General features: G+C 28.1%; 1 protein-coding gene across 1 annotated transcript; it reads right to left on the bottom strand.

The window, feature by feature from the left end:
* Nucleotides 1–4,538: 4,538 nt before the first annotated feature.
* Nucleotides 4,539–12,414, bottom strand: LOC112679587 (CCR4-NOT transcription complex subunit 1-like). The gene is made up of 9 exons (XM_025549458.1): nt 12,321–12,414; nt 11,984–12,134; nt 11,396–11,520; nt 7,905–8,097; nt 7,547–7,771; nt 7,169–7,348; nt 6,886–7,095; nt 6,619–6,753; nt 4,539–4,632 (listed from the first exon to the last, which is right to left on the bottom strand). Exons 2-9 carry the CDS (start codon nt 12,119–12,121, stop codon nt 4,624–4,626), a joined length of 1,215 nt encoding a protein of 404 aa, XP_025405243.1. The 5' UTR covers nt 12,122–12,134; nt 12,321–12,414; the 3' UTR covers nt 4,539–4,623.
* Nucleotides 12,415–12,689: the final 275 nt, after the last annotated feature.

The raw sequence follows: 12,689 nt of genomic DNA, 5'->3' as shown, positions 1-12,689 counted from the left end.
AACCCGTGTGATTTAGATTTAAATTTTTTTATGAACTCGGCATATATTTAAGTATACTTAAAGATATCTACGCAATATATGTATATAATTATGATATATTACATCCATGAAAACACTTTATTATTATCGACTGTGTACAGTAAACTTGATTCCAATACAATTGAATTGAAATTTGTTTTTAAATTGTTCATAACAACTCAAACCGGTGAATCCAACGGTTTTTATTTTGTAAAAATAAAATTAAAAATAATATTAAAATAAAAATTATTAATATTAATTAAATTAAAATTAAATTGAAAAATATTATTTGTAAATGATTATTTATAACTTGTATAATATTCACAATTTGTGATATTTGTATACAATAAATAAATTAGATGAATTATAAATACAAAAATAATACAAGATAAGATAAAATAGACTGAGATGGTTTGGATATGTGATGAGGCGAGAGTAAACCAAAGCAGCAAGAACGGTGAAGAAAATGAACGTTGAAGGGGAAAGAGGAAGAGGAAAACTAAAAAAAGAGATGGTTGGATACGATTGAGAATGATATTAGAGCTGTTGGTGTGTGTGGGGATGTAGAAAATCAAAACTAGTAGAGATTTAGGACAAGGGTTGACTCCAAGTAGTTGAGAGAAAGGCGAAGGAGAAGAAGAAAGAATTATAAATACGAAATAAATGAGGAGGAAGACCTAGACTGAGAACTCACCAACGTTGAAGAAAGCTAGATAGAATTCAAGAAATTTCAACATCATTATCTTTTTAGTTGACAAGGGAAATTTTCTGGTGAGAATTCGTTGACATAGAGATAATATATTATCTCTATCACTATAGTGATATAAAGGTAATCTAATATAGAGATTATCTAGAATTTGTATAGTTATTTAATTCACTGTGAAATTTATTATAGTAGGGTTTAAGTCGTTTGGAATATGAGACTTGAGATGTACCATGATGTAGAAGTTATTTAACGAAGAAAAAATGACCAATAGACTTGGATGGTTTCTAATTGTATAATATCACAATTATAAAGCAAAATTCAAAATGTACATTCTTAAAAACAAAAAGTTTTGAATTGTGTGATAAAAAAGAAGTGAAAGAAAACAATAAAGCATACAATTTTAGACCTTGAAGTATTTCTGGGCTTTTTGTAATTTATAATGACTTTCAAAAAATATAACATTTAATTGTTTGTTCGATTAACTGAAAGGTTTCGGACTGAATTTATTGCGAAATAATGGAAATATGTAATATAATTAAACTGTGTTGATGTGGAAACTAAAAACTAGAAATTATTTACATATTTATATAACGCTGATGCAATATATTCATTAAATTGTATTTCGAATCCGTAGAAATACTTATTTTACAGTTTTACTCCCAATAAAGCTCAAATAGTATCTGCACATAAAGTCGAGTTGAAACTCTTAAAATTTAAAATTTATATAGTTTTATAATTATATAAATAAAGTATTAAAAAAATGAATGGTATAAAATATGGAAATAAGACTATTGCAACTACTTATAAGTTATACGATTTTGTAACTAAGATACAGCTAAGTTAGATTGAGTTTAGTGATTATTGTTCCCAAAGGATAAATTGGATGAGTATTTTTTATTTATAGATAGATTTTCTTTCGAGATACATATATATAAATAATAATTGTCACCATTTTTCAATAAACTTGATCAAGATCATAAATATATAGAACTTTAATCTACATCTACCCTAATAGCTAATATATCGAAAAGTAAACTTGGATATATATTTTATCCAAGATCAAAACCTCGAGAAGACAGTATAAATATAAATTATATTAATATTGAATTAAATACTCAATTTAAGTTCCTTAACACGAAGTGTATGGAATAGTAAATATTAGTTCAAAAGAGATGACAAAAACATGGATTGCCTGATTGGCATCACTACAGCCATTTTTTCTGGTTGCAAGAACTGACAATATTATATTATTTTCTTATTTAACGTCAATGTTATTTAATACTATTATACTTACTGAACTCTATTCAGAATAGCGTTGTGGCAGTAGCTCCAAGAAATAACTATAAACGATAAAAACACTCCGTACAATATTTTTAACACTTGAACTGCACTGAACTGAAATCAAAAGCGATCAAACTACACACAACTACAACCGTGTACGATTTGTACAGACACTACGAGTCGGCAGATGATGTAAATACATACAGAGAAAATTAAAAATCCACTTGCATTTACACACACGAACAAGCCCGTTTTTGGTTTGCAGTTTTATTTGTATTTATCATCAAGGTTTAACAAAGTAGGTTTTTGAAAAAAAATATAGTTTTGAATCAATTTACGGACTAATGAGGTATACTCGACATTCTAGAAGAATATAATATATTCTTGTAAAACATATTATTGTCTTATTTTATGAGATTTTCATGTAGCTCCATTAGGTAAAAGGTTCCAACAAAATTATATTGAAAATTTATCATTAGTTGAAAGATTTATTAGTTGGGAAAGAAACTTCACATAAAGATACAATTAAATGTTATGGATCCAACTTTGATGGTGATAAATTGTTCCGAACCAATGCATTAATAATTCTAAAGTACGGAAAAATAATTTTTTGTTTAAAACACATGACTTTCGAAAATAAATTGTTATTTTTTAATTCTTGTTTTAAGTTTTTTTATGATGCTAATACTATTAAAATGTTATAACATACAAAATAACAAAGAACTATATTTTAGTGATTTAAGGAAAACCTAAATAGGAACTATATGGTAAGATTTAGGTAAAACTGTGCATGTGATTATAAAATAGTGAGCCCTCCGTGACATTTTCAAAACCTGGCATCTCTTAGGACTAGTACTTAGAATGGATTTGGAGTAATATTAATCGAGAAGACGAAAAGTAAAGCAATCAAGTAGGAAGAAAAAGTAATAGAATTATTACAGTAAAACTGGTATTTAAGGAAAAAGTATTAAACGTGCGTACGTTATTATAAAACAAACAATATATTAGAATATCTTACGTTTACTACTGTGTATTTACCCCAAAATGTATAATCGTTTAACACAATTAAAAACACAATGAGTGATCTTACAGGGTTTTAATTTTTTCTAACAGATTGTAAATGTACGAGTTAAAATGATAAAACACGTTATACCACAATATATTATATATTTGTTATCCTATACATTGTAAATTATGAAAACAAAATTCAAGAATTTTAAAATGTGAATGTTAGTACTATTGCATATTTTAATCAAAGTTTGAAAAGCCAAACATACTTCACTGTTTGAACAATGGTGTTTCTTTGTATTTGAATAAAACAAATGGTATGGAGATACTAGACAGTATAATCCATATTTAGGGACAATGTATAGAATGGAAGTAAACATCAATTTACTTCCCCTAATTCGAATAGTTTTATTAATAAATGTAAAAATACTGTATTATATTTAAGTGTATTCTATGTTTACATAATTGTTTGTTTCTACACAAGTCTTAAAACTTATTTTATGGTTTAGAAATAAATTTCGTTATGTTTAACATACCATAATGCACTCCCTCATAATTATGCTACTGCTAATATTAATGATCTGATGACCTGATGTATACAACTTAAACAATTATTATGTTAATGTTATTATGTTATGCATGCAAATATTCCTTTAAGTAAATTATTATTTAAACATGTTTTAAATTCATGCAAAGTTGGTATTGATAATTCGTAGTTGTAATTGATAGGTGGTAGTTAGGTTTATACATTTTATATTTTTATATTTTTTTTTCCAGTATAAGGATTTTTGTAATTTTACGTTGGCTACGTCGGCTAGGTAAAAAAACTTTTTTTAATTGTTACTATAATACAGGAAATTAATTTTTCTAAGGCTGTTACAACTGATCACCCGAAATTTGATTTTGGTGATATCTCGATGTTACCAAAATCGGGAGAACTGTACCAGCCCCGGTCCGGATTCGCGTCCGACCGTTGCGATCAGTTAACCGTTAATTATTAACGTGTACAATTGTTACGATTACAAATACGGGTCGTAGCCATAAAGTGTTCAGCACGTTCGCTGTATACAGCGTATTATAAAAGAAATTATTCCATAAATATTTTCGCCTCCCCCCCCCTTGTGACTTCTCAGGAACCGCCACTGCGTACACGAACCCTCGGCGTCATGATCAATGGTCGTTCCACGTGTTTTGTGAAATGTAAATCGCAAAACATAGGTACGCAGTATTATATATGCCGACCAAAACCGAACGACGTATCATCGCGTACATCAATATCGTTACAGATGAGAGTTACGCATAAGAACATGTGTACACGTTTTACAAGGACCGCACGTTTGCGTTTCACCACACGCCGCGTGAATTGCATACGGTTTTACTATTAACATTATTCTATGACCGCGTCGGTTATCCGTGCAAGTGTTTGCTCACCGCGCAATAATTATTGTGCCGTATGATTTATGTAGGTTCACCGCAATGCATACACGTATATCTTATTTTTCTTCGAATTAATTAACATTTTATTATTAGATACATCTATATACATCAAATATACATACGGGCTTAAAAATACCGTTAATGCGTGAAACGTTGAAAAATCGTGTTCAATTTCAAAGTCTCTGTAAAAAAAAAAAAAATACGTAAGTCACACATAGAATTAAATTATAGAAGGTACTAATGTTCTAAATCATACTCAAGATGGTGCTCAGTTAGTCGATAGACAAACGCTAACAGCCAAAAAAGAAAGCCCGTAGAAGAACACAACAATAACCTTAACCATGGAACATAACTAATAAATTCAAGTTATGGGAAGAAAAATATTGTTGGAATAGTGTATAGTCATTGATTAAATATACATAGATAGCCCATAGCTATACGCAATATGGAAACACGTAAATTAGTACGGATTATGTGACAATAGATAGCGTTGGTAAATACTAAATTGTACACAATACACAAACCGGTAGAACAAAATTAACTGCGATAAGAAGAATTCCATGAATATAAATTAAATTGGATATTGTTATTTACTAAATCCATTGATTAAGGGCTAGTTCACACGAGAGGCGTTAAACGCGCGTCGACATTGACCGTATGATATAAATTTATATATAGGTACAAAATATTTTAATAGTTATATTAATTTTTAGTAGTAAATAGATGTACAACAATGTATATAAAACTTTATTTTAAAAATTTATTTATAAATTGTACACTTATATTATTATACTTAATTCACTTATTGCGTTAAATTTACATATTTGCAATTTTGAATTGTATCGTTAATACAACATATAACCTTTTTTCGAAAATTGTTTAGTAATTTTGTTATAGGTAACAGCTAAAATGATCATATATTAATTAAAAAATGCTCAGCCATGTTTAATTAATTTCAATATGAATAAATTCTTAAGATATAGTCAATAGTCGTATTGTAAAGATAAATAAAAGAAAAAAAAAATCTGTTACTTTACAGGATTCGAAATCGAAACCCCTGGGTTCAAAGCCGTATAATATGACCACTGAACAACAAAAATAGCGCACTCTGATGTCTAGCTCACATACTACTAGATTTCTGGCTCCCCTAGTCGGTTATTGGGAGCTTCTATACATTATCATTGTATGGGCTATCTATGTATATTTAATCAATGGTATAGTGGTAAAATATTTCCGGGATGCAATATTATATTAGAGATTAAATACCGTCGGGACGCAGTTCGTGTGAAAAACGGGATTTCTGGACACATTTTGTGTGCTGCCACATGATATAGTGTCAATGGCGTATCCAGGAGGCCTGAAATCCTAAGCACTAACAGTTGTTTCAGAGTAAAATACCGTAAAGACAACTATATTCAATTGTATAGTGAACACTAAACATCAATGCTGACGAGGACCCCTTACTTATGTATAAAGTATCAAAGCTATAATACATTTTCGTACTATTTTAATATCATAATTTCAGGTAATTCTAATATATATATTTTAATACTTATACATAAAAATTATATGTTCGACGGTTTGTCCTCAATGAAATCTGTATCTATTTAACCGATTTTGATAGATAATATTTATATTTGATAGTATTTAGTTCAGTAAAAATGATAAATTTTCGTATTATAAAATAATAAAAACAATTATTAAAAATAATTAGAAACCAACACGGGCGAAGATGGGTAAATCACCTAGTAAATATTTATAAACGGATGGTGTTTATATATTTGAGATTATTAGACTCAAAAACAAATGGACCGATTTTTATCTTCCAGTGTCAAAGTGTGTTCCGTGCAAAACACGGTAAGTCGTCTGGTTGATAAGAATATAAAACTATTTCAAACAAAACTACATCGACTATACATACAAGTGAATACCATAATACTTTTTATCTTGTAATGATAATATTTATTTTTCACAAATTAGTAAAAATTTATCGTTTGAAATACGTGTATAATTTGTAGTGTTATCGAACGAGACATAAAATTTCAAAAATATATTGAAAAATGATGTTCAAATGGTATTAAAAATATAAAGCATTTTTATAATATGCTGTTGCTTTTTCTCAACGTTAACACTGTCCAAATTTTACTTTACTATAAGAAAAAACTCACCTCAAGATGAATGTTCAATGATTTACAAAGTACTTCTACTTCAAACATCAAATTTAACTTTATGTTCGGTAGTTTATGAACATCCGCAAGGGTTTTCAAAATACTCAACGTCCACGGACTTTTCGGTGCAAAAGCCTATCGTAATTTTAACGAAAATAAAAAAAAACATCATTATCGCGTATGCTCATTGTAAATAAAAATTTATCGATTGCATAAAATATAATAATAAACGGTAAAAAAATCGAGAAAATAAATGTATAAACATACTTGGCTTTTGGCACAGGACACAAGTACTTTTGCGACAAATGGAACAGTATACATCAGTTCTTCTACTCCAGACGCTTCCACGATTATTGATTTCAAATAGCCTTTGTCAAAAGGTAAAGGCTTATTTTTTGCCAACGTTATTAGACCCAACCAATGGCCAAGGTTTTTGAGCAAAGCTTTATTATTATGAGTGTTGTTATCCAATAGCGACTGAAATGATAAAACGTAATATTTTTTAAGCTGTTTTTTTCCCTGTTCGCCCATGATAAACCGCGATACTAACTCTGATGTTCTCCGTCGTTTTTTCCATGATAAGGACGTTCAGTTGCTCGTTGCCAATTTGGTCCAGCAGGTCCAAATACAATGAATGTAAATTAAATTCAAACTGTATACGGTGTTCGACCAAATAAGCCGCGAACCACTGAACGAGTTCTTCCCCCATTATGGCTTTTATCTCGTCACTCTGAAACGGAATGAAATGATAAATCATAAACAGGGCGCACGGTCGCAATGTGCGCACACTGAAAATCGCCTAAAGCGGAAACACTACGCGGACGGGATACGCCGGTAAAGAAACGTAAGTGTGTTGCGAATTCAGACGATTCTCGTAGTGCGTGGATCACAACGTGTTCATGAGCGGTACGAACAAACCGTGACTAACCTTTTCACGTATTTTGTTCACATACAAATTGTTAATGATCGACCTAATCCTATTTTTTCCGTTTTCAGTCCGGTCGAGCTTTTCAAAATCACATTTTACTTGATCGACCGACCTCGTGTCTGGGTCCAACGTTGTCGTCGGGGTGCAGATCACGGGTGACTGTTGGCTATTGGTAACTTCTTCTTTCACGCGTTCCGTCGTACATTCCCGGTATTCCGCAATAGACTGCAAAATGTTGGTTGTTATTAAATTATGATTTATTCCGCGACCGCAGGTAAATACAACTGTACACGTAGAACGTGTGCACGGTATATGCAGGGTTGCTGATTAGTGTTCACGTTATTCGAATGAGACTTACCGCTATTAAATGCGAGGGGAATTTTCCGAAATGTGGAATGGCTGCTACATTTTCGAAAAATTCTCCGCGATTTTTCAAGCTATTGTGAAACCGGTTCAGTGCTCTTATACCGAAATCGAACAATTTTGAATGTGGTCTACTACTCAAGCAGACCAGGACGAAATTCAACGCTTTACTTAAGGCTTTAGGATTGCTAACGAAGAAAAACGTTGTACACAAATTAAATATATATTATATACGTTTACGATACATGCGTTCATATTATTATTATTATTATTCGTATTATTATACGTAAATGATTTGTTAAGCCATACGAATAATAATCATGCGTTCATATAATACATATATACATTAAACCAAGGCTGAGTAAGTTAATGATATTTTTTAACTCGGTCAAGTTAATTCACATGAGAACTACATCAATTAAGTTAAAAATTAAGTTAAAAAATATCGTTAACTTCAATTAATAAGTTAAGTTAATTACAAAAAAAATATATGTACATTAAACACTGATATAAATGATATATATATTGACAATTAACAACAGATTTTATTTAACATTAACGATAGTGAAAATTTAGAAAAATCTTATTAGACTCTAATTAGAGTAGAAAAATATATATATCTTCATTGGGATTATTTTAATGCACTCAATTGTCAAATTTATGTTAATTTATATATAGTTTTTTTTATTCATTTTTCATACAAATTACATATGATAAATATAATTAAAAAAAGTATTCTTTTTAATATTCAATAAGAGTATGAAAACTAAAAATAATTACTGCAGCTGAAAGTGTAACTATAAAATTATACAGTCAATAAATGTATACAGTAGATATAAAACATTAAAATAAATATATATTATTTAACTTTATCAAAATCTAAACAAATAAAACAATACAAAGGACAGATTAATAAAAATACCAATTGAATCTCAATAAGAGGTTATTATCTTAAAATGTTTATCAGCTTTGAGTTTCTTCTCTTATTTAATAATTTATTTATTTTTATTTTATTTATTTAATTTTTAATTTATACAATGAATACTGGGTCCCACTGAGATAACTCGTGTGGGGGTCCAGGAGTTCTTACATTAATACATGTTACAAATATAAATCAAATACCCATAATAATTAAGAATAGAGAAAAAAGTGCTTATAAATAAACATACATAAATAAATATAAATTAAAACAATTTACCTACTATTATCATATTGAATCATCTAAATCTAATAATCATTGAAAATTTTTTTTTTTTAATAAACTGAGTGGAAGATTTAAGATATCAGAAGGAATTTTATTTATTATTTTGGTACCAATTATTTGAAAATGTCTACCTGAAATGGTTTTATTCGACCAATTTATAAAAAAATTGTTTTTAGCATAACTGGTATTAATGTTATGCGGTATATATTAGGAATATAACGATCGTTTTATAATATAATTTTTGTATAGGAAGTAGTTTTAATTCTTTATAAAGATTTTCGATATGGTATCTTAATGTTTTATTAAAGATCACTTTCAATATTTAATTTTGACAGACTTATAATTCTTTTAGTACATTATTGAACGCATCACCTCAACCAATTATACCATAGTTAATGACCGATTCTACTAATGTTAAATAAACTTGCTACAGTTTAGTCGAATCTAATATGTTACGCAAATCTCTAAAAATATAAATTATTTTTATTACTTTTATACTTAGAATATTTATTTGGTCTTTCCACCTCATGTTATTACAGATTTCAACTCCTAAGTATTTAACAGAGTTAGATATAACAATTGTTTCACAAGAACAATCTGCTGGTACATGGCATAATGTATTATGAATGTTTATACATTTTTTTGTTGGTATTGAATTTTCGGTCAAAGCATGAAGAATGACGTGAGTTTTCTCAAAATTAAGAAATAAATTATTTTGGAGTAGCCATTAATTTATTAATTTAAATCTCTACTTATTAATTCAAATATTTCATCCCATGAGTCTGCTTCATATAGCATTACAGTATCATCCGCATAACAGATAATTTGACTTTTAAGGGGAAGTTCATAGATTCCATTTATTTGTATATTAAAGAAAATTGGTGAAATAACAGTACCTTGAGGGACTCCACATTTAATTTGTTTAAAAGGGCTGAAGTATTTATTTATTTTTCTTTTAGTTAAATATGAAGAAAATAATTTTAGATTATCACCAAAAATGCCTATTTGGTTTAATTTAGTTATAAGAATGTTGTGATCAATAGTATCAAAAGCTTTAGCTAGATCTAGATAAACCGTGGCAAATTTTTTATTATCATCTAAAGATTTGTAAATGAAATTAGTTAGTTTTGCTATTGCTTGATCAGTTCCTTTGCCCGGACGAAAATCATATTGAGAAAAATGTAAAATATTGTTATTTTCTAAATAAGTAACTAATTGTTTTTTAATTATTTTTTCAAATATTTTTGCTATGTTAAAGATTACATATATGGGTTGAAAATTATTTATTGAATTAGAATTTCCTTTTTTATAGATTGGTGTTATTATGGATAATTTAAATACATCAGGTATAACTGATTGTGAAAGACAAAGATTAAATATATACTTTATGGAAAAAACAAGGAGAGATATATTTTCTTTTAGTATTTCAACCGTTTTACCATCAATTTCGGGTGAAGATCCGTTTTTTAATTCTATTACACAATTTATTATTTCTTGTTCGTACTATAAATACTAATAATACTTTAATACTATAATACTATGAACATTTTTAAAAAGCGGTTTGAAATATAAGACAATATATATAAACCGGTTTGTTTTATACCTACCCATAAACATTGCATTTAATTATAAAGTATTTATAGATTATCCAAATACACAATAAAGATCATTAAAATAGTTTAGTTATAAAATATGTATTTAATTTATTTATTTAATTATATTTATTAATATCAATCTTATTTAATAATATCATAGATTATGGAATAATTCTAATAATAAAAGAGTACAATTATTATTAAGAATTATTTAGATAATGATAATATGTACTTATTTTTGTAATATAGATTTACGACCACTTTTCATGACAATGATAATGTAATTCATGGGTGACATGGCTATTTTTACTCAATAGTCTTAAGACGGTTGAGTACTTTTCCCGAGACCGGTGGGACCCCTATTAATATTTAATACTGTGATAAATATTATAGTCTCATCTAAAAATTCTTCGACATTTTTATTTTTATATTTTTCTAAATTTCATAAACTTGTTACAGAATGCGGTATTTTACAAAAATATTTTTCTGGTCTTAAAATCAAAATTTACTTAATTGGCATAAATGAAAAAATAACACGTTCATTTCAAGTTAATCTGTAAGGAAATGAGTTAATTTAATAAGTTAAATAAGCTTAACTTTTGACTTATTAACTCGTTAATACCCAGGCTTGCTTCAAACGGATAAAATGAAAACTTTCTAGAAATGTTCATCTCAAAAATTACTTACGGAATGAGTTCATATTCAATGATACCACCATAAACATTAGCATATTTCATAAGGATATAACGTGAATATCCTATGTAATATGTTCGCTCGTCTAGCAACTTGTTCATGAGATACGAAAATACTTCCTGAAAAATGTGTGACATTTTCAGCTGTTTTTAAAACTTAAAACTATACATTAGGTGTATATGATATTAAGATACCAATAACTACTAGAATTACACTTGTTTTTTCATATTTGAAAATGTAAAAAGATTTACTTTGAGTTTCAACATGAGTCTTACGCAAAATTTACCTTACCCGGAAAAAATCGAAAATTTAAAGTTTATTGACAACAAGTTCTACGGGTTTTATTTGCGAATTTGATAATCTAAATCATTAACTACGTATACCATGTTTGCCAATAATCATTATAAATTATATTTTCGTGAATATTCTTTTTTACTTTTGTTAAAAGTGTGTATTTATTTAATAAATCGGTGTTACACAAAATAAAAATATTTTCAATGCAAAATAACGTCAAATAATATTTAAAATAGAAACATATACTACAAGTTTTTTATCTAAATTATTTGGTTATGCAATTAATACCTTATTCTGTTTGATGGATGATTGATTTAAATACATCAAATTATCCAAAAATTCATTAGACGACATTCCATTAGATGATTCACTTTTGACCTTCTCCAAGTAGTAATGTGCCTCCTCTTTTATATGCCTGGGCACCATTGCGCAATAAGTTCTAGTTGAATCGAATAGAATCACAAACTTTACAACACTTATTTTAAACAACTTAAGAATTAAAATACACTTATTTTGGTACAATCTTAAACATAAAAAAACCGAATACTTATTGCCATTACGTAAAACGCTTCATTTTTTACTAAGCATGTATTCCAAGTAATATATTTAACATTTAAATGCTTACCTTCTCTGTTTATATCCAATTACGAAAATATAAATACAGATTTTTCTAAGACGAGCTCAAAATCTGAAATAATACACTATGCTGTAACTATAATGTAAAACAAGAGTGTGATGTAACTATGTTACCTGTTAACATCCAAATCGATAACAACGCATTTCTATAGAATATGTATGTACCTATTATATATATTATCTGATAATCTTGTAAATTATTTAAATGTGAAAACAAAACAAACATTGAGGAATACGAATAAATATCACTACAATGTAATCTGACAATCTATGAAATTATTTTTATTAAATGTACATAATATAGTCTACGAAGTGATCACTGCACAAAAGACAGAATTATTCGAAATTCAGGTAAACG

The sequence above is a fragment of the Sipha flava genome, unplaced genomic scaffold, assembly GCF_003268045.1.
Source record: "Sipha flava isolate LNK unplaced genomic scaffold, YSA_version1 164_pilon_pilon, whole genome shotgun sequence".
In the NCBI taxonomy this organism is placed as follows: Eukaryota; Metazoa; Arthropoda; class Insecta; order Hemiptera; family Aphididae; genus Sipha; species Sipha flava.
This window is presented reverse-complemented; position numbering and strand designations above follow the sequence as displayed.

What these genes read in the sequence shown, in the direction of transcription:
- LOC112679587 (XM_025549458.1), bottom strand. Translation starts at nt 12,121, where the DNA reads ATGGTGCCCAGGCATATAAAAGAGGAGGCACATTACTACTTGGAGAAG. An exon ending in AAACGACGGAGAACATCAGA is followed by an intron (nt 7,096 to 7,168) that starts GTTAGTATCGCG and finishes TTATCATTTCAG; the next exon opens with TCGCTATTGGATAACAACAC. An exon ending in TGTCCTGTGCCAAAAGCCAA is followed by an intron (nt 6,754 to 6,885) that starts GTATGTTTATAC and finishes AAATTACGATAG; the next exon opens with GCTTTTGCACCGAAAAGTCC.